Source organism: Trichomonas vaginalis, chromosome III (assembly GCF_026262505.1).
Source record: "Trichomonas vaginalis G3 chromosome III, whole genome shotgun sequence".
Taxonomy (NCBI): domain Eukaryota; phylum Parabasalia; order Trichomonadida; family Trichomonadidae; genus Trichomonas; species Trichomonas vaginalis.
In genome coordinates this window covers 13,075,873-13,094,943 of record NC_067205.1, presented here as the reverse complement: position 1 = coordinate 13,094,943, position 19,071 = coordinate 13,075,873, and the positions used below count along the sequence as shown (strand labels likewise).

The following is a 19,071-nucleotide window of genomic DNA, read 5'->3' as shown; positions in this document are numbered from 1 at the left end:
AAGTAGTATCCAAGGACGCTTGGCAAAGAACTTTATAATGGCTTCCTTCTTTGCTTGCTTTATGTCGTCGAAAGGAGTGTTTTCTGGTATTTGAATTGGAATTCCGGTCGAAGTCTCGAGATTCAAGGCAGCCCTTCCCGTTATCCAACCGTTAACAAGCTTGCCTTTTACATTCTGCCTGAGGAAGTCTTTAACAAGCTCGTTAATTTCAATTAGGTAAATTGCCTCGTCGGTAGGTTCGACCTCGACCATTGCCACTGTCAGAAAAAGTACTGCTACTGTCAGAAAAAGTACTGCTACTGTCAGTAAAAGTACTGCTACTGTCAGTAAAAGTACTGCTAATGTCAGTAAAAAGGAAAATTTGAGAGGGTTTTCGACGATAAAGTAATGCTACTGTCAGTAAAAGTACTGCTACTGTCAGTAAAAGTACTGCTAATGTCAGTAAAAAGGAAAATTTGAGAGGGTTTTCGACGATAAAGTAATGCTACTGTCAGTAAAAGTACTGCTACTGTCAGTAAAAGTACTGCTAGTAGCAGAGATTTTTATCGTTGTGGTCCGACGGTTAAGCCACAAACGAATGTCCGACGTCCCACTAACCGAGTCCATTCCCAAACCAGAAAAACCGAAAGCTGCAGAACCACAACAGTCTCCTCAGCAACCTCAGTTCCAACAAGTACCTCCGAATTACTACCAATTTCCACGTCAAGGTTACTACCCACCACAAGGCTTCCCGAACTACCCTCCTCAACCTATGCCTTACTTTCCTAATCCTTGGTTGTTCCAGCAAGCTCCACCCAAGCAATTCCAATCTCAATCCCAATCGAAGAGAGACCAAGAGTTCGAAGAAGGTCTGAACCGTTTACGCAAAGATTATGCCACAGCCCCTATGGAAGATGACAGGCTTTCAGTCTCTTCCCTAAGGTCGACCAATTCGACTCGTACCACAGATTCGGTTCGTGACCGTGAAGACTACCTCAACCAGTCTGAGAGACTCTTCATCCTACAACCATTTACAGCTGGAGCTCTCAAGAACATGCGCAATTACGAAGGTCAAACACCAGCTGGAGACCGCAAAACAGACGTGCTTACAAGAGCAGTCCAACTGGTCAAGACAAAGACGGAGATAGTCGACTTCATTCTTGCAGCTTGCCCATACAAGTAAAAAAAATAAACAATTACGAGTTAAACTTTTTATTCTTTCTTTTCTGAGTTGTTTAGAGCTGGTTTCTCTTGTAGAAACCTTTCGTACTCTTCCATGGTCATGTAATTGCGAATTTGGTACGCAATTCCAGGTTCGTTGTTTTTGAACCTTATGTATGTAACGCTTCCATCCTCCTCAGGGAAGTAAGCTGCCGACATCTGACCAAGTTTTCTCGGTGACTCGGAGCTCATAAAAATGTCACTTTTTAAACGTTAAGTTTTTAGTCTTAATTTACCCTTTGTTTACCCTTTGTTTGTCAAGGTAGTATTGGAGTGCAATTTCTCCAAATTCTCTGTGTCGGAGTTCTTCAGCATTTTCCAAGGTGTACCTGGAGAACTCAAAGAAGTTGTCAAGAACATACTGCCATGCTGCTCTTCTGAGTTCGTCGGTATTTTGGAAGTGTTGCACCTTCAAGTCTTCGGACATGAAAAAATGTCACTTTTTATTTTAAACCGTTTTGGCATTTCTCATGAGTGAGTATAGTTCTGCCGAACCATTGGAAGAGAAGAAGTACCCTTGCTGGCAAAAGACAAAAATAGTTGCCTTAGTTGTCATTGCAATTGTACACGTAATTGAATTCATTGTACTTCTCTTCACGTACATAAAACTCAGCAATGGTATTTGCTTTAAGAAGTTACCATCTTACTAAGACAAAACATTTACATTTTTCAAGCTTGACTTTTTACAATTTGAACTTTGTTTGCGTAGATATGAATTCTGAAAGAAGTATGATGGTCTTGTATGACTTTATACTTCTCCCATATTTCATGTCTGTCAAACTTACCTGCCATGGACTCTTTCATAAGTTCCATGAAATCGTCTTCGGACAATCCGGGGAAAAGTATTATGTCAGTAAGTATTCTTTTAACATCCTTACTTAAACTCTTGGCTGTCTGTACACATATTACGACTGAAATGTTAAAGTGTCTGAGCTTCTTAAGAATTCGACACATGTCTTGTTCTTTATTCTTTAACAAAGGATGAGAGGCGAAATCATCTAAGATAAGAAGACATCTGTGAGGGTAGGTTTTCCAATCGTAAGATTGCAATTTCTTCGAAATGTATTCTATCTCTTTCTGTTTGTTTCTGAAGTGTTTCTTCTCTAATAATCTCTGCATTTCCTCATTTGGGTCTTTAAACTTAGAATTTATATACTCATTTATAGCATTGTACTTCAAAACTCTTCTTTGGTACTTCTTTATCCAATCTAACAACTCAGTATCCTTTATACATACTAACTTAGACTTCTTTATAATATCTTTGAACGAATTGACGGTTTGGTCAAATTGACCCGAAGTACTACAAATAACAACTAACTCATAGAATGGGTTCTTCTCATCTAGTTCTTGTTGTTGTGCAGCCATTTTAAGATAAGTGAAAGTCTTACCCGACCCAGGTGGTGCAATTAGACCTGTTATACCATTCTGAGCAAATAAGAACTTGTCATGTATAGGTTTTATCTGAGCATTTTCTAACTTCCTCTTGTTCTTGTTTAAAACATTCTCAAATTTTTTGTCAATGTCAGCAAACTTTTTTTCTAACATATTTTTAGAAAGATTAAAATTTTTATCTTTTAGAAAATGTCTAGCGATTTCGCTATCTATATTCGAGATAAGCTTTTTGACAGCAAAACATCTGTAGACCATAAAATCTTACATAGTGTAAACAAGAAAGGTGAATTTGTTCTAAAGTTCTGTTTCTGGGAATATGACAAGAACCATAAAACATTAAGCAGAGCAGTTTTAAAATTTGTCAATGACAGACTTGTTGACAGAGATGACGCCGATTGGAAAGATGAAGTCCAACAAAAGTTCTTAGAATGCAAAGAAGACACATGCGCTGTTCTTGAAGATGAAATAGAAAACAGAATAGAAGAGCTATTAAAGGACAAAGAACTTTTACATAAATATGGTTCGGAGAAATTTGACATAACTCCACCAGAAAAGAAGAAGAGAGAAAAGAAAGAAAAGAAAGTAGAAGAAGAGAAGAAAGAACCAGAGCCAGAGAAAAAGAAATTTGACATGTAAAAATAAAATTTTATTTTTAGAACATTTCTGGGTCAATGTCAATGTTCTCTTCCTCTTTAGGAGTAAACACTGGCTTAGACTCTAAAATCTTTTTACCCAATTTACCTTGAACTTCTACAACTTTAGACTCATAATATTCATAGTCGTCTGTCTTCTTTGGTTCATAAGGTATAACAAGTTTGTATGCTTTGCCTTCTTTAAGGTTTGAAACCTTCTGTCAAAACTTTCTTTGACTGTTAACAAACCTTCTATGTCTAAGTCTTCAAATTTCGCACCATTTTTAGTCACAATAGCAAACTTAACTGGTTCGATGTTCCAAACTTTGCTGAATGAAGACTTTTCAAAATGGTAGAAGTAAACATTCAAATATGTGAATGGGTCTAGTTCTTCTTTAAGTCCTGACATGTACTTGTTTACTGAGATGAATTTTGTCATCTTTTCTATCGGATAAAAAAATATTTTTTTTTAAAATTTACTCAGAAAAATTTTCTTTGTATATACACCATTCTGTACGTCTAAAAGACTTTTGACATTTGCCAAGAATGTTCGTTTAGACGCTGCCATATAACCATACTCTTGACAATATTGTTTATATTCATCATATAAAGACCTTTCATTTAATGACACAAAGTCAGTTTCATATATGAACAGTTCATATACACTCTTGTTTGCTTCTAACAATGTTTGTCTCTCTTCGGTATGTGGAATTTGTCTTGGATTGAACTTAGAAATATCTAATGTCATGAAATATGAGAACAAGTGGTTGTAAAAGTCAGATGTCAAAGTTTCTGCTAAGTCGTCAAAATATTCTGTATCTTGCATATGAGAATCTGACGTTCTGACAACTACATATCTTCTGTCAGAACTTTCTAACTTCATCGGAACAGCATTGTTTGAAACCATAATGAAGTTTGCAACATTTTCACAAACTCTTTGGTCTTTATACTTTCTTTCAACAACTCCAACTTTGTCTGTTATAAGACTCTTCAAAGCATCTGAGTTTAAAACTTTTGTTGTATCTATACTTTGAAGTTCATTGCAAACTATAAGTTTCATATTCTCATTGAAGAGTTAAATTTACCACAGATGTTTTCTAAGTTTGTCATATTCGGGTTCGAATAACCTTCTAAAGTTTGCACAAAATATCTGTAAAGAATGTGTTCTTACCTGTTCCTTGTTTTCCAATTATAATGAGAGCAGTTTCATTTTTAGCACTTGGATGTTGTAAGATGTTTGCAAACCAACATAAGATATACTCATAAACCTTTTCGTTTCCATTGCATATAATTTCTTTGACATGGTCTAACCAAGCTTCTATAATATTTTCTTTCCATTCTACTTGTTCATATTTATATCCAGTGAAGATAGAATAGAAGTTTGGAGATGGTGTATAGAACTTTATACCTCGAACTGAAAAATCTTCTAACTTTGACAATAAGATATCCCAAGCATCTAACATCTTCATGCCAACTTGTACGACTTTTATTTTTTAAGTTTCTGTTACATTCTTGTTCTGAAACTATTGTCGCTCTTGGTTTGTTAAAGACTACATCCCATTCTTTCATAACATAACATTCTGGGGCAGAGTCGACATAAATGACTAAACGTTTCAAATTCTCGACTGCTTTGTTATAGTCTCGAAATGGACACATATTTCTGAATGCTTGGAAGTCATAAAAATCTGAAACATCTATTCTGTACATTTTTATAAAAATAAAAAAAATATTATTTTTTTATTCTTGACTTTGTTGTTCCATTTGTTGCATTTGTTGTTCTTGAGCTATTTGTTGTTGAAGTTGTTCTTGTAATACAATACTTTCACCAGTTGCATCTTCCAATTCGAAACTTTCTGCCGTCATTGACAAATACATAGGACATAAAAGTTTTACAGGAACAAAGTTTGCGTCAACTAATGTCAACGTTATACTTGCCAAAGTGTTTGAGTTCACTAAGGTTGAAAATTCTGCATTCGAATGAACAATAGGCAAACCAGCAGAGAAAGTATTGTTTATACGCATAAGTATCTTTTGGTCATAATAGTTTCTGTCGACATTCGAATAACACTTTGAACCTAAGTTTGAAACAATATATAAGATTGGTGTGCTTAATGTCAATGGAATAGACATTCCTTGTATGACACCTTTTCCTGTTATAGGAAACTGTTGGTAGTAAAAACCAGAAATAAGTTTTGTATTATAGCTCATATCGTTTATAGTAAACTCAGTCGGACATCCAAACATAATGAAACCTGCTCTAGTTGCAGCACATGTTACACCCGTTACTTAAAGTATTAAATAAGTCAACAAAACCTGTTGGTGGTAATTTAGTATGTATCCAAAGGAGTATTTTTTACCATTCACAACAATAAAGTCTTCTGGTGTCAAAAGAGCAAAACAGGCTTTAGTCGTCATTGTGTTTAAGGTTAGTTTACAATATCGTCCTTGAGGACTTTGTAAGTTTGTTGTTATAGAATTATATGACTCAGGGTTTTTAGTCGTAATAGTATAAACCATTATGTCTTCTGCCATTTACTTAGCAAATAAATTTTAATGAAATGTTGTGGTCGTCAAATATTTTTATAACGTCTGGGAAACTATATTTTAAGTTCAACGTTTCACCTCCTTTCATAACGTATATCTTGTCAATGACATTATATGAAACACCACAGCAACTAATGTCGGGTTCTATTTCTTTGATGTTTATATCGTCTGCCTCTGTCAAAAGTTTCAATAGTTCTTTCAAAACTTCATGAGGTGCAATGACATATGAGTTCACTTTTACAGGGTTGTGTTCGACCAAGTTTAACATTATACAAAGCTTGACAAATCTTCTCCTGAGTTTGAAGTTTGTCTTTCAGTTGTTGGTAGTCGTTTCGAATATCTGCAACAGAACTTAAGTCTCTGCTAACTTCAGGATATGTTGGTTGTTCTTTTACAGGAACAATTGTTATACCATCTTCGTCTTCGTATGGTTTCCCCACTTCAACATCTCTGTCTTTGACATTGACAATAACACTTTGACTGTTTGTTTGAGTTGGTGAATTTAACTTCACATCTGCCACCGCCATTAAACCTTTTGAAACACTTACGCTTCTATTTTTCGGAAATGACATTTTACTTAGAATAAAAAGATGGACGTATTCGATATCTCTTCGAATTGAAGCAAAACAAAGTTTACACACACAAACAATACAAATACATTGACAGAATAGTTCTTTACACAAACAATGGAAAATGTTATAGAATAGCAGTCTTTGCTGAACCAAATATTTTCATAAAGCAAAGAAAGTTGGTATAACTGAAATGGTGAAAGTTCTTGAAGCAGACAAAAATATAACTTCAAAACTTACAGATATTTCTAAAGGTAAGTTTATAATATAGTAAATGTCGTAAAACTGTCAATATTTGACGAGAGAAGTCAGTTCAAGAACAACTTACTGACCTGCTGCCAAAATCTGCTCGATGGAAGCTGTCGTTATGCCAATCTGAGGAGCCCCAGCAGGTTTCATCGAACGAATCTTCAAAAGAGCATCTTCCGTGAAAAGTGCTATTGGTTTTGTAAACTTCTTTGCTCTCAATTCATCTGGACCGTCTCTGTCACCAGTATATTGTATTTGTACAGTACCAACAGTTGAAATACCACCCATAAAGTCTTCTGAGTCAGCAAATGGAATGCCAAGCCAAAAGTTTGAACGGTCTCCATTTGTATATTGAGTTTTTTGACCTCCTGTATGAGTCCATACTTTCACATATGGCATAATAGAACTTTGCATTTCAGGGTTAATGGTTGTTGTGAAGTTGTTGTTAAAGTTCATAGCATCTAATGTCAAGTTGTATGACCTCATATCCTCAACTGTAGAATATTCTTCTCTTGGATAATATTTGCCATCTATGTTTATATGATATTTAATACCAGGGTTGTAGAAACAAGAATAGTCATTTATAGTTCGTCTGAACAGTACAAACATAGTATCTGCATGTTTCATTGCAGTTGTTAAAGCAATATCTGTTCTTGCACCTGGGTCAGCACTTTGGTTTCCAACTTCACCTGCAAAGTCTTTGACAGATATTTGGTGTATAGGGAACATAAGTGGAACTGCAATATATTTGGCAGCTAAAGCATTTGAAATATCTGGGTCCAACATATAGACTGCAAGTCTGCTTTCTATTCTCTTGCATTCAAATTTTCGCATGTGAACTTAACTGGGTCCCAAGCAGTTCCAGCAGCATTGAAATAATAGTTTACTTCATTGTTGAAGTTTGAGAAACCAAAGTCTAAGTCAACTTTGTCTTTGCAAAATCGGCGAATGACGTTTTTGTTCCCTTTACGTCTGTAATAGTGAATGGGTCTTGTGTTGGTGCAATGACTAAGTTATTTTTGCTTGGAGTAAGTTCGATAGAAATTTTTCCTGCCCAGTTTGGCAAGTATCTTAAAAACCTGAAGATGAGGAAAGATGACAAAGGAACTCTAAGTTTCAGTTTTACTTTGTTAGCTGCTGCAGTTTCCAGAAAGGTTAACATAAACTCCTGGAACGTTAGGGTCAAGTCTTCTTATTTTCTCAATATTTGCATACTGGTCTGTTTGTTCTCTAGCTTGTGGTTGTACTGAGTTTCTCAAAGCGAACCATTCATAGTTTGCCCATGTTACTGTTTGAACTAAGTCAGAGTTAGAATATATCTTATATCCCATGAAAACTTCTGGAGCATATTGGTATCCGACATAGAAAATTCCATTGCAACCTTTCTTGTCAGACAACTTGGCAGAAGGTTTTATTTCAATGTCTTGTTCCACGTATAAGAATGAGTTGTCAATAGAAATAATATGAAACCTGTCGCAAGCAATATCTACTGTTGTTGAAGAACCTTCTCCAAACTCACCTACGTTTCCATAAGAAACAGCAGTTGTATATTCGTAAGTTCCAGGAACTATTTCTGACCTTCTAATGGCATTGTCGCATTCGTTATACCATTCGGAAACATTTCCGTTCATGGCATCCAAAACTGTTGGCGTTATATTCTGAGCGGCGTACATTTCATATGGGTAAAAATATAGAATAGTTGGATTTATATGTCATAATAAAGCCCACTCGGACCAAGCTTTACTTTCTTCCTGACTGAGTTTTTAACTCTTCTTTTTCCTTCATTGCCACTACTTTCACTAGATGAAGTTACTTCTTCACTACTTTCACTTTGTTCTACTCTTCTCTTCTTCTTTGGTGTCGCTTTTGGTAACTTGCCCTCTGCTTCAAGTTGTTGCATCTTTGCCTCATGTTCACCTAGTATGTTGTAAATTTCCCATGTCCTTTTTGCCTTTGGGCTCTGGTCGCCCATCTCAGGTAACCTATATCCTAGAAAGATTTTGTCATAGTTTGTATTTGAGTCTTCGCTTATTGTTTGCATGACTCTTTCCTGAGTTTCCGGTTCAAGCTCTTCAAATATAGCTTGTCCATATGGAATAAGCTCGTTTCCAAATATATGTTTTTGTAGCCATTCTGGTTTTCTTTCCATGTTACCAATAATATCTTTTGTGAATGGGAAAGCTTTTACCCAATGTTTCAGTCTTGCGTCATTTATTTCTGTAGTTGGTTTTATTTTGTCAAGGAACATGTTTTTCAATACTAACATTTCATTTGGTACTGTCCATTTGAGTTTTCTTAAATATTCATCCCTTCTCGGTTCATTGTCTGCAAAGTAAGTTTTTATGACATTTTGTAAACTTTCGTTTGCAAGGTCATGTACAATAGGTTCTCTTCCTTCTCTCTCCCTAACTCTCTTTCTAAACTCTTCACCAAATATACCATCTCTATGGTTCTGTGTAGTTCTTTGAGATAAATGTTCTAGAACGTCAGGTGTTATATTTCCCTCAGCCATGTTCATTTCATACTGGTCCAAAATATCTGCATCTTTCATATCTTTCAACGGCATTAAAGCCGCGCTGAAAATACCAGCTATATCTGGTTCACCATTCACTTCCATTGCGTCTACAACTTCTTGGAATTGAGGTTGTAAGTTTATGAACCACCTATCCGGATTAGCTTTATGACCCCATCTCATTGTAGTTCCATAGTCTGCAGAAACAAAAGTAGGTTTGTTTCCATATTGGTTAGGTTCTGAATGAACTTTAAACAATGTTTCATTTCTATATGTTTTGTTGAAATTTAACCTTTTATTTTCACCGAGTTCAGCCAAAGATTGAACGTTATATGGTCGTAAGTAAAAAGGATTATTGTATTTGCGTACATTATCTTTCAGTACTTCCATTCTATGCTGAATATTTTCATCTGATGTTGGAGTCTTTTGTATGTCGGTGAACATTTTTCGATATTCTTCTACTATGTCAGCCGAATTTTTCTTAGACTCTTGGAAAGATTCCATATTCTCCTCATACACTTGTTGAGGGTCAAGATTTTTCGGCTGTTCCAAATCTTCATCTAGTTCTGTGAAGTTAGTTTCCAAAGGAGGGACTTGTTCGTTTCCTTCTGGCTCTTCTAGCTGTTGTTGCTGAACTATTTCTTCCATGTCTGGTTGTATCTGAACTTCTTCCTGTGGAGTTTCTTGTACCTCATCTGCTGGCATTTCATATATTCCGAGACCGTTTTTAACAAATTCCCTTTCTAAGTCATCTGCATTCATAACCCTTTCTTCTTTCGTTCCGTCTCTATTTTTTACGCGTTTCATGAAGAGAGTTGAATTATCATTTATCTCTGACATCAAATATCTCGGAGTAAATTCATCCATGTCATTTGGATGATATGCTATTAAATCATATCCCTTAGCGAGCTTGTATTTTCCAGGTTTGAGATTATATCCGATTTGATGCTGAACCATAAAGCTAAATAGGTTCGGGTCAGTATTTCCTTCCTTGAACTTTCTAATAGCTTCTTTATATCTGTCACTAAAGTCAAGAGTATCTGGGTAACCATAATTTTCCTTAAGCATTTTTAAGAATTCTTGGTTTCCTTTTTCTCTACTTCTTTTATGTCCTTGCTCTGTTTGTGGTTGTTGTTGTGCAGGGTTTTGAACTGTTGGTTGTTGTTGTGCAGGGTTTTGAACTGTTGGTTTTGGTTGTTGTTGCTGTGCAGGGTTTTGAACTGTTGGTTTTGGTTGTTGTTGCTGTGCAGGGTTTTGAACTGTTGGTTGTTGTTGTGGTGTTGGTTGTTGTTGCTGTGCTGGATTTTGAACTGTTGGTTGTTGTGTTGGTTTTGGTGCATGCCTGTGTCTGTGTCCATGTGACGATGTAAATGTTTTAGGTAGTCCTGGTGCAGGTGCTTCTCTTGGAGGGTTTGGTGGTATATAAGTTCCACTAGCTAGTATATAAATTCCACCAGCTGGCACATATGTTCCATCTGCAGCATAATGTCCTACCTGACTTTTCGTTTTTAAGAAAGCATTTACTAGGTCTGTTTTGGTCTGTTGTAACTCTTTTTCTTGACTTTCCACAACAGTTGCTCTAACGGCGTCATAGGCACTTTGAACTGCCTGTCTCGTTGCTGCATCTGTTATTTTCGTCATATTTTGTGCTACTTCTCTTAACTCTTTGTCGAAACCTTCAGACTTCAGTTTCTTTCCAGATGAGAAATCGTTCACTTGTTTCACCTTACTATGAAGAGCTTCGAAGGCATTCTTAAAGTCAGCATTCATTAAAGCTTCATTTGAACTGTCTTCATCCGCTTGTATTTTTGTCCTTATTGACCCTATAAGTTGGGCTGCTTTAGCGTTGGCTTGGGCATCTAACCAGTCATTATTAGCTTTTATATATTCTGCGCTTTTCATTGCCTTTTGCATGGCTGCGTCGTTATTTTTACTTTCTTGTGCTAAGTTTTCATACTGTACGGTTTGGTTTTGCAACTGTAAAAGTTTTTTGCCTTTACATTTGCTTCAACTTCTTTTTTATACTCATCGCTATCCATATATGTCTTCAGGGCTTTTTGTTTTTATCTCTTCATCTTTCAGTACTTTATATTGAGTAGTATGGTTTTTCAAATTTATAACATCTTGTTCCATTTTTGCTACTTCTGCTGCTTTTTCTGACACTTTTTTCGCATATTCCTCTGTACTTAGTTCTTTCAGTTGTTCTTCTTTCTTCTTTTTCTCTACGTTTAACTCATTGAGTTTCTTTGTGTGTCTGTCATATTCTAGTTTCTTTTCGTTTTCACTTATTTGTTTCTGTATGTCTATGTTTGACTTTTTGACATCTGTTATTTGATTTTTGAGTGAACTCAAATTCATTTGACTTTGAGGGTTATAAGCTGTTCCGTCTGCAGCTCCACCATAGCCTGCCATTTTCGCTAAAAGTGCCGCTCTTAAACCTCCACTCTGTGCACCAATAACTCGGTTTAAAAGCATAGGGTTGCTTGACATTTGTTGCAACATAGTGGGGTCATTCATCATTTGTTGTTGCAACTGTTGTTGTGGTGTCAGTTTTACTATTGGATGTTTCAATGCTCCCTTCCTCTTACGTATATTCTTACGTAGCTTACGTGGCATTTTAAGTGAAGTTAAAAAACGGTTTTTGACAGATGTTTATATGACACTTTTTGTTCAGCTCAAAAAACTACTCGGTCAAAGTGTTGTCAGTTTTGTAAAATAACCGTCCTATCTCATTCTATAAGGGGAAAAAGGCTTCTCAAAGTATACTTCCTTGGAACGCCTGTAACTTTTCCTATAGCGACGATAGATCCTTACTTGTCCGGACAAAGTTATACTATTTTGAGTGCTCTACAAAAAAGTCAACGGCGACGACTCTCAAAAACCGTTGTGTAAAAAGTTTTACCGTTGGACAAAAACGGTTTATCTCAAATATTGAATGAACTATAAACGTTTTTTGTTTTCTATATATACTTTTTATAGTTCATTCAATATTTGAGATAAACCGTTTTTCCAACGGAGACTTTTCAATAAAATAAAAAATAGAGGGGGTTACCGTTGACAAAAACGGTTTATTTCAAACTTTTCTATGAGTAGTCCGAAAAAAAACAGTTCATTTTTCATAATGGAAGGAAGAACAAGTGTCGCAAACAATTCTTCGACTACCTCTGCAGTTAAAGTTCCTACAACTTATGTCTCACCATTCTCAAAACCCTTACGACCTCCTATAATACCAAAGCAACTTCCTCATACAATTCAAGACAAATTGTTGGACAATATGCATTTGCACAAAGAAACAGCTCAGCCAACAGGTCAGGCAACAACAACTATCGGAACAGAAGCATTTTCAGAAGAAGTTCATACCAATCAGACTCCAATCGAACATACAGAAACACAACCACCCGAAAATACAGAAACACATCCAATCGAACATACAGAAACACATTCTGCAATGACCACTAGGTCACAAACACGATATCTCGCCTTTAGCAAACAATTTAAGTCTCAAATTCAAGACACACAAGATAGCGACACTCCTCTTTCAGAGAAAGTTCGTAGAAAATACGCAAAGAAAAGGTTAGAATTGTTAGATAAGTTAAATGAACAGTGGGGTTCAGAAGACAATCGAGATTATAACGAGATGTTTCAAGCTGTCATGGATGCCATTCAGCCTCTTGAAAACGAAATCAAAGACCCTGGCGTACTTGTTGACATGTTTGCTTCATATTTACCCGTTACTGCCAATCTCATAGCGTTGCAAGCTATTGACCAGTTCATTCACTTGTTTCCAAAGAACTTGCAGAAGCATTTACAAGAAGTTAAAATTGCTGAATTTGTCCGTTTATATCCAAATTCATAAAATTATTTGGAAGAATTGAATGAACATGGTGAAAGGTCATTCTATTTATATTTCTACACAAAAGACAACCAGTCAAAACGACTATACTGCATTGAACCTTTCCAATTTCAAGACAATTTCCACGTTATAACAACTGTTGCTTTAGATATTCCTGCCAGAGTTCCATATGGAGGAACAGTAACTATCTCAAGCTTTCCCAATGGCTCTAAAGGAAAGCCTCTCACAATTGCAAAATTCACACACAGCAGTTGCCAATTTGTTCAAGATGTCGAGTTCCATTTCCTCAACAATACGACTTTCATCATAGAGACTCCTCAAGAAGGTATATACAAAGTTTTCATCGCAGGATTTGTTGCTCCCAATGGCGAAGAAGAAGAAGTCGAAGAAATCCTCACCTCAGAGAGCGAAGAAGAAGAAAATTTCCAAGACATTCAAGATTCAGAATATACCGAATAAAAAAAACAATTTAAGACTAAAAATTTAATTTTATTATAATATTTTTATTTTTTTCATCTGGTCTTTGTATCATTCCTCCTCTAGTTTCTCCGGGGCTAGAGGGCGCAACGCGCCTGGAAGACCCACCCACCTGACCTTAAAATATATTATAAAGAGTATTTATATAAATATTGTAAAATAATATAAGTAATAAAAATTGAGACCCCCTCCCTGTTTTTGATGTTTTGTCACTTTTTCGGTAATTCTTATTGTTTCTTTTAATTTTGAAGCCAAGACGCTGGACAACTTGTTGTGTGATACCATTGCATGCTGCTGTTGATACAGTAACATCCTTAGGATCAATACCAGTAGCAATTGAAGCGAAAGCCATATGTGGAACGCCATTATCGAAAAAGTGCTGGAAAATTTCAATTAAATGGCCACCGAAGGCAAATAAGTTTCCTTTGAACTGTGGATTAGATGTTGGCTTTGGCCATTCGCAGTAATTCAAGTGATGAGTGTAATTATGGTTTTTACACTTATCTTCATTGCAATGAGACATTTCTCCATTAGTAATTTCCCATACAACACCTGTATGCCACATATTTGAGTCATCGAAATGCCAATGATTTTCTGGCTGTTTCCAGAAGAGATCTATTTGTTTCTTTGTCAAGCCGTTTGGTAAATACCATTTGAAAGGTGGGAGCCATACGAAATGCTCCTTCATGAATCCGGAATCAAATGTAACAATATCTATTGAATAGTTATTGAAATTGAACTTTCTAGATGAGCGAGTAGCCGAGTAATTGTGGAGAACAAATACCCCTGGAGATATTTCTAAGTTTGCAACACCTTCGAAATCTAAATCAAAGTTTGCTGGGATAAGAGGCTCTGGCGCTGGGCCATTTTGAGCTTTGAGGTTGTTTTCTTTCATTTCTTTATCTTCTGTAAACGCTGTGTCTTTGTAAGGACTGAAATTTTGAGCTCGTTTCTTTGCTTCCTTATTAATGGATTTTGGTGGATTCTTATTAATAGGTACTGATTGAATTGGTGAGTCGAGTTTATTTATTTGTTTAGGTTCTGTTGTTGTAGTAGGAATTTCAGGGGTAGCTGTTGAATCTGTTTTTTTGGGCTGAAATCTTATAAGAAATGGCAGAATAATAGCTACAGAAATGAATATCAAATTCATTATTAAGAATTTGAACCTAGAAAACATTAGAGTATATAAGAATTTCCGAAAAAGTGACACCAGAAAGTGACACTTTCAATAGGGAGTAATACTTAAAAAGTGACAATTTAAAATTCACAATAAATAAAAATAATAAATTTTTTTAGTCTATTAAATTATTCTTTTCTTTGAAATAGGTCAGGTGAGTGGGGCTTCCAGGCACTTCGTGCCCTCTACCCCCTAAAAAACCTAGTAAAACATTAAAGTTTTTATTCGATAAGAACGACATCGCTATCATAAGACAAATTACGGAAAGTGAACTCAAACAAAAAGTGACACAATGCATTTGCCAACCAAATAACTTTACAAAGCAAAAACTTAAATTACTTGTCAAGCTTACTATTCTTATTTTAACAATTAAAAAATTAAATTTTATTTTTTATTTAAAAAAATCATCTTATATCATCTGATATATATATATAACAGCATTAATATTTCAATGATTCACAAATCAACTTTTTCATTATTTTAAATAATTATAGAATATATACCGACTTTTTGTACATAAATATTTTTAGATTCAATAATGATTTACGGTTTTTTTCAAAACTTATAATTTTCCAATGAGTGGTAGAATCTTCGATTTAATTGATTTAGAATGGTTAAATCAAGCTAATCAACAAATTCAAAGCGGTATTAACGTCGAAACCGTTCTCCAAAATGTCCCTTTAACAGATGGAAGAATTCTTCAGACAAAGTTTTTGAACTTTGTATAAGTTCTCCAAAATGTTAAACTATTCAAAGCGGTATTAACGTCGAAACCGTTCTCCAAAATGTTAAACTATTCAGACAAAGTTTCCCGCTGTTTGCGAAGGAATTGTTGGCTATGATGTACTGATTCATGATCAGTGCATCATAGCCAACAATTCCTTTACAAAGTTCAAAAACTTGGGTGCAATCAGAACTGATTGCACCCAAGTTTTTGAAACTTTCTCGAGGGAATGAAAGGGTAAGAGTATACATTATGAATATATACTCTTACCCTTCCATTCCTCTCTGACAGCGGGAAACTTTGTCTGAATGTTAAACTATTCAGACAAAGTTTCCCGCTGTTTGCGAAGGAATTGTTGGCTATGATGTACTGATTCATGATCAGTGCATCATAGCCAACAATTCCTTATACAAAGTTCAAAACTTGGGTGCAATCAGAACTGATTGCACCCAAGTTTTTGAACTTTCTCGAGGGAATGAAAGGTAAGAGATATCCATTTCCTTTCACCTTCGTTCTCAATAATTAACTTATAAATTTTTTAAAGCAAAAAAAGTCTGATTTTTTTGACAGTAAATATATAGGGAATTTATCCGACCAAATAAGTGTCACTTTTCGGTTCACCTCACTTTCCGTAACTCGTCTTACAACATCGCTATCGTTTTCTTCTTCCTCCTCCTCTTCTTCATTGTCAGTATCTGATGGCTCTTTGTCAGCCACATGACCAGCAACAAATATTGAGACAAATTGTTTCTTTGGTTTTGTTAACAGGAACTTTTGATGGTCGTAGAACACGAATTCTACATTTTGAAAATGTTGTGCTGAGTATTCTGTGAAATGGGAAATTGGAATTGGTTCTCCCATGCCAAAACCAGCAATGGACGCGAACAAAACATCGTCTTCGACTCTTGCGGGTTTGTCAATTGCAACAGTAGTTATTATGTGGGGTTTTCCTTCACATCCTGCAAGAGATTGTACATGATAGATTGCTTTTTCTTCTCCCTCAGGAACTGAAAGTGTGAAATGGAATGAGAGTTCTCCATATTCATTTGCTTCTTCGTAATAGTTGTATGTTGTAGGATACACCAATTGAAATTTTCCTATTCTTGTTTCCCTCAGGTGTTGTCTATATTGCTTGGGAAAACATAAAATAAATTGCTCTATAGCTTGTGTTGCTATTAGATTGGTTGTAACTGGTAATTTTGAGGCGAAAAGGTCTACAAGAACACCGGGATTTTTTATGTCGTTTTCAATTGGTTTAACAGATTCTATGACTTTGTTAAACATTTCACTATAATCTGAGTTGTCTTCGACCCCCCAATTGTTAAGAAGTTTATACAACAATTTCAGTCTTTTCATGGCGTATTTTCTTTGAATGGATTCGGGTAGCGAGAGGTTACAGTCGTCGGTTTGTGTTTCGTTACTCGAATATTGTTCAAGAGAAATTAAATCTTGAAATTGTGCTCTTGTTAACATACTTGTAGAACTATGTGAAACTTGTTCTGGTGCTGGTTGTAAATCTGTTTCAGATGTTTCTGTTGTGTTTTGAGAAGAAGAAGAACTCAAATTGTTGGACAATTTGTCTTGAATTGTAGAACTATGTGAAACTTGTTCTGGTGCTGTTTGGACAACTGTATCTGTTGTGTTTTGAGAAGAAGAACTCAAATTGTTGGACAAATTGTCTTGAATTGTATGAGGAAGTTGCTTTGGTATTATAGGAGGTCGTAAGGGTTTTGAGAATGGTGAGACATAAGTTGTAGGAACTTTAACTGCAGAGGTAGTCGAAGAATTGTTTGCGACACTTGTTCTTCCTTCCATTATGAAAAATGAACTGTTTTTTTTCGGACTACTCATAGAAAAGTTTGAAATAAACCGTTTTTGTCAACGGTAACCCCCTCTATTTTTTATTTTATTGAAAAGTCTCCGTTGGAAAAACGGTTTATCTCAAATATTGAATGAACTATAAAAAGTATATATAGAAAACAAAAAACGTTTATAGTTCATTCAATATTTGAGATAAACCGTTTTTGTCCAACGGTAAAACTTTTTACACAACGGTTTTTGAGAGTCGTCGCCGTTGACTTTTTTGTAGAGCACTCAAAATAGTATAACTTTGTCCGGACAAGTAAGGATCTATCGTCGCTATAGGAAAAGTTACAGGCGTTCCAAGGAAGTATACTTTGAGAAGCCTTTTTCCCCTTATAGAATGAGATAGGACGGTTATTTTACAAAACTGACAACACTTTGACCGAGTAGTTTTTTGAGCTGAACAAAAAGTGTCATATAAACATCTGTCAAAAACCGTTTTTTAACTTCACTTAAAATGCCACGTAAGCTACGTAAGAATATACGTAAGAGGAAGGGAGCATTGAAACATCCAATAGTAAAACTGACACCACAACAACAGTTGCAACAACAAATGATGAATGACCCCACTATGTTGCAACAAATGTCAAGCAACCTATGCTTTTAAACCGAGTTATTGGTGCACAGAGTGGAGGTTTAAGAGCGGCACTTTTAGCGAAAATGGCAGAGGCTATGGTGGAGCTGCAGACGGAACAGCTTATAACCCTCAAAGTCAAATGAATTTGAGTTCACTCAAAAATCAAATAACAGATGTCAAAAAGTCAAACATAGACATACAGAAACAAATAAGTGAAAACGAAAAGAAACTAGAATATGACAGACACACAAAGAAACTCAATGAGTTAAACGTAGAGAAAAAGAAGAAAGAAGAACAACTGAAAGAACTAAGTACAGAGGAATATGCGAAAAAAGTGTCAGAAAAAGCAGCAGAAGTAGCAAAAATGGAACAAGATGTTATAAATTTGAAAAACCATACTACTCAATATAAAGTACTGAAAGATGAAGAGATAAAAAAAAAGCCATGAAGACATATATGGATAGCGATGAGTATAAAAAAGAAGTTGAAGCAAATGTAAAGGCAAAAAAACTTTTACAGTTGCAAAACCAAACCGTACAGTATGAAAACTTAGCACAAGAAAGTAAAAATAACGACGCAGCCATGCAAAAGGCAATGAAAAGCGCAGAATATATAAAAGCTAATAATGACTGGTTAGATGCCCAAGCCAACGCCAAAGCAGCCCAACTTATAGGGTCAATAAGGACAAAAATACAAGCGGATGAAGACAGTTCAAATGAAGCTTTAATGAATGCTGACTTTAAGAATGCCTTCGAAGCTCTTCATAGTAAGGTGAAACAAGTGAACGATTTCTCATCTGGAAAGAAACTGAAGTCTGAAGGTTTCGACAAAGAGTTAAGAGAAGTAGCACAAAATATGACGAAAATAACAGATGCAGCAACGAGACAGGCAGTTCAAAGTGCCTATGACGCCGTTAGAGCAACTGTTGTGGAAAGTCAAGAAAAAGAGTTACAACAGACCAAAACAGACCTAGTAAATGCTTTCTTAAAAACGAAAAGTCAGGTAGGACATTATGCTGCAGATGGAACATATGTGCCAGCTGGTGGAATTTATATACTAGCTAGTGGAACTTATATACCACCAAACCCTCCAAGAGAAGCACCTGCACCAGGACTACCTAAAACATTTACATCGTCACATGGACACAGACACAGGCATGCACCAAAACCAACACAACAACCAACAGTTCAAAATCCAGCACAGCAACAACAACCAACACCACAACAACAACCAACAGTTCAAAACCCTGCACAGCAACAACAACCAAAACCAACAGTTCAAAACCCTGCACAGCAACAACAA

General features: G+C 35.7%; 12 protein-coding genes and 2 pseudogenes across 14 annotated transcripts, besides 4 other annotated features; 5 read left to right on the top strand and 9 right to left on the bottom strand.

Moving 5' to 3' along the window:
• Positions 1–9,338: part of a mobile genetic element that runs on past the window's edge.
• On the top strand, positions 578–1,162 carry TVAGG3_0693160 (uncharacterized protein; the record flags this gene model as incomplete). The annotated part of the gene is made up of 1 exon (XM_051243123.1): positions 578–1,162. One exon carries the CDS (start codon positions 578–580, stop codon positions 1,160–1,162), a length of 585 nt encoding a protein of 194 aa, XP_051089710.1.
• On the bottom strand, positions 1,192–1,392 carry TVAGG3_0693150 (uncharacterized protein; the record flags this gene model as incomplete). The annotated part of the gene is made up of 1 exon (XM_051243122.1): positions 1,192–1,392. The coding sequence occupies one exon, from the start codon at positions 1,390–1,392 to the stop codon at positions 1,192–1,194; it is 201 nt and encodes a 66-aa protein (XP_051089709.1).
• Positions 1,870–2,745, bottom strand: TVAGG3_0693140 (protein of unknown function, DUF4106 family; the record flags this gene model as incomplete). The annotated part of the gene is made up of 1 exon (XM_001297257.2): positions 1,870–2,745. One exon carries the CDS (start codon positions 2,743–2,745, stop codon positions 1,870–1,872), a length of 876 nt encoding a protein of 291 aa, XP_001297258.1.
• Positions 2,782–3,228, top strand: TVAGG3_0693130 (uncharacterized protein; the record flags this gene model as incomplete). Its single annotated transcript, XM_051243121.1, has 1 exon — positions 2,782–3,228. One exon carries the CDS (start codon positions 2,782–2,784, stop codon positions 3,226–3,228), a length of 447 nt encoding a protein of 148 aa, XP_051089708.1.
• Positions 3,245–3,663, bottom strand: TVAGG3_0693120 (annotated as a pseudogene). Its single transcript has one exon. A coding segment is annotated over exon 1 (419 nt).
• TVAGG3_0693110 (uncharacterized protein) lies at positions 4,414–4,518 on the bottom strand (the record flags this gene model as incomplete). Its single annotated transcript, XM_051243120.1, has 1 exon — positions 4,414–4,518. A coding segment is annotated over one exon (105 nt), but the record flags the coding sequence as incomplete, so codon positions are not given.
• Positions 4,962–5,354, bottom strand: TVAGG3_0693100 (uncharacterized protein; the record flags this gene model as incomplete). The annotated part of the gene is made up of 1 exon (XM_051243119.1): positions 4,962–5,354. The coding sequence occupies one exon, from the start codon at positions 5,352–5,354 to the stop codon at positions 4,962–4,964; it is 393 nt and encodes a 130-aa protein (XP_051089706.1).
• Positions 6,662–7,072, bottom strand: TVAGG3_0693090 (protein of unknown function, DUF4106 family; the record flags this gene model as incomplete). The annotated part of the gene is made up of 1 exon (XM_051243118.1): positions 6,662–7,072. The coding sequence occupies one exon, from the start codon at positions 7,070–7,072 to the stop codon at positions 6,662–6,664; it is 411 nt and encodes a 136-aa protein (XP_051089705.1).
• On the bottom strand, positions 7,856–8,259 carry TVAGG3_0693080 (uncharacterized protein; the record flags this gene model as incomplete). Its single annotated transcript, XM_051243117.1, has 1 exon — positions 7,856–8,259. A coding segment is annotated over one exon (404 nt), but the record flags the coding sequence as incomplete, so codon positions are not given.
• A 1,986-nt stretch (positions 9,339–11,324) lies between the features above and the next one.
• On the bottom strand, positions 11,325–11,714 carry TVAGG3_0693060 (protein of unknown function, DUF4106 family; the record flags this gene model as incomplete). Its single annotated transcript, XM_051243116.1, has 1 exon — positions 11,325–11,714. A coding segment is annotated over one exon (390 nt), but the record flags the coding sequence as incomplete, so codon positions are not given.
• Positions 11,715–12,219: 505 nt separating this feature from the next.
• On the top strand, positions 12,220–12,694 carry TVAGG3_0693050 (attachment subunit-related family; the record flags this gene model as incomplete). The annotated part of the gene is made up of 1 exon (XM_051243115.1): positions 12,220–12,694. A coding segment is annotated over one exon (475 nt), but the record flags the coding sequence as incomplete, so codon positions are not given.
• Positions 12,695–13,547: 853 nt separating this feature from the next.
• Positions 13,548–13,665: a mobile genetic element.
• Positions 13,666–14,607: 942 nt separating this feature from the next.
• Positions 14,608–14,752: a mobile genetic element.
• Positions 14,753–15,180: 428 nt separating this feature from the next.
• On the top strand, positions 15,181–15,333 carry TVAGG3_0693020 (uncharacterized protein; the record flags this gene model as incomplete). The annotated part of the gene is made up of 1 exon (XM_051243114.1): positions 15,181–15,333. One exon carries the CDS (start codon positions 15,181–15,183, stop codon positions 15,331–15,333), a length of 153 nt encoding a protein of 50 aa, XP_051089701.1.
• A 56-nt stretch (positions 15,334–15,389) lies between these two features.
• Positions 15,390–15,827: a mobile genetic element.
• A 148-nt stretch (positions 15,828–15,975) lies between these two features.
• Positions 15,976–16,802, bottom strand: TVAGG3_0693000 (attachment subunit-related family; the record flags this gene model as incomplete). The annotated part of the gene is made up of 1 exon (XM_051243113.1): positions 15,976–16,802. A coding segment is annotated over one exon (827 nt), but the record flags the coding sequence as incomplete, so codon positions are not given.
• Positions 16,803–17,649: 847 nt separating this feature from the next.
• TVAGG3_0692990 lies at positions 17,650–18,832 on the top strand (annotated as a pseudogene). Its single transcript has one exon. A coding segment is annotated over exon 1 (1,183 nt).
• Positions 18,833–19,071: the final 239 nt, after the last annotated feature.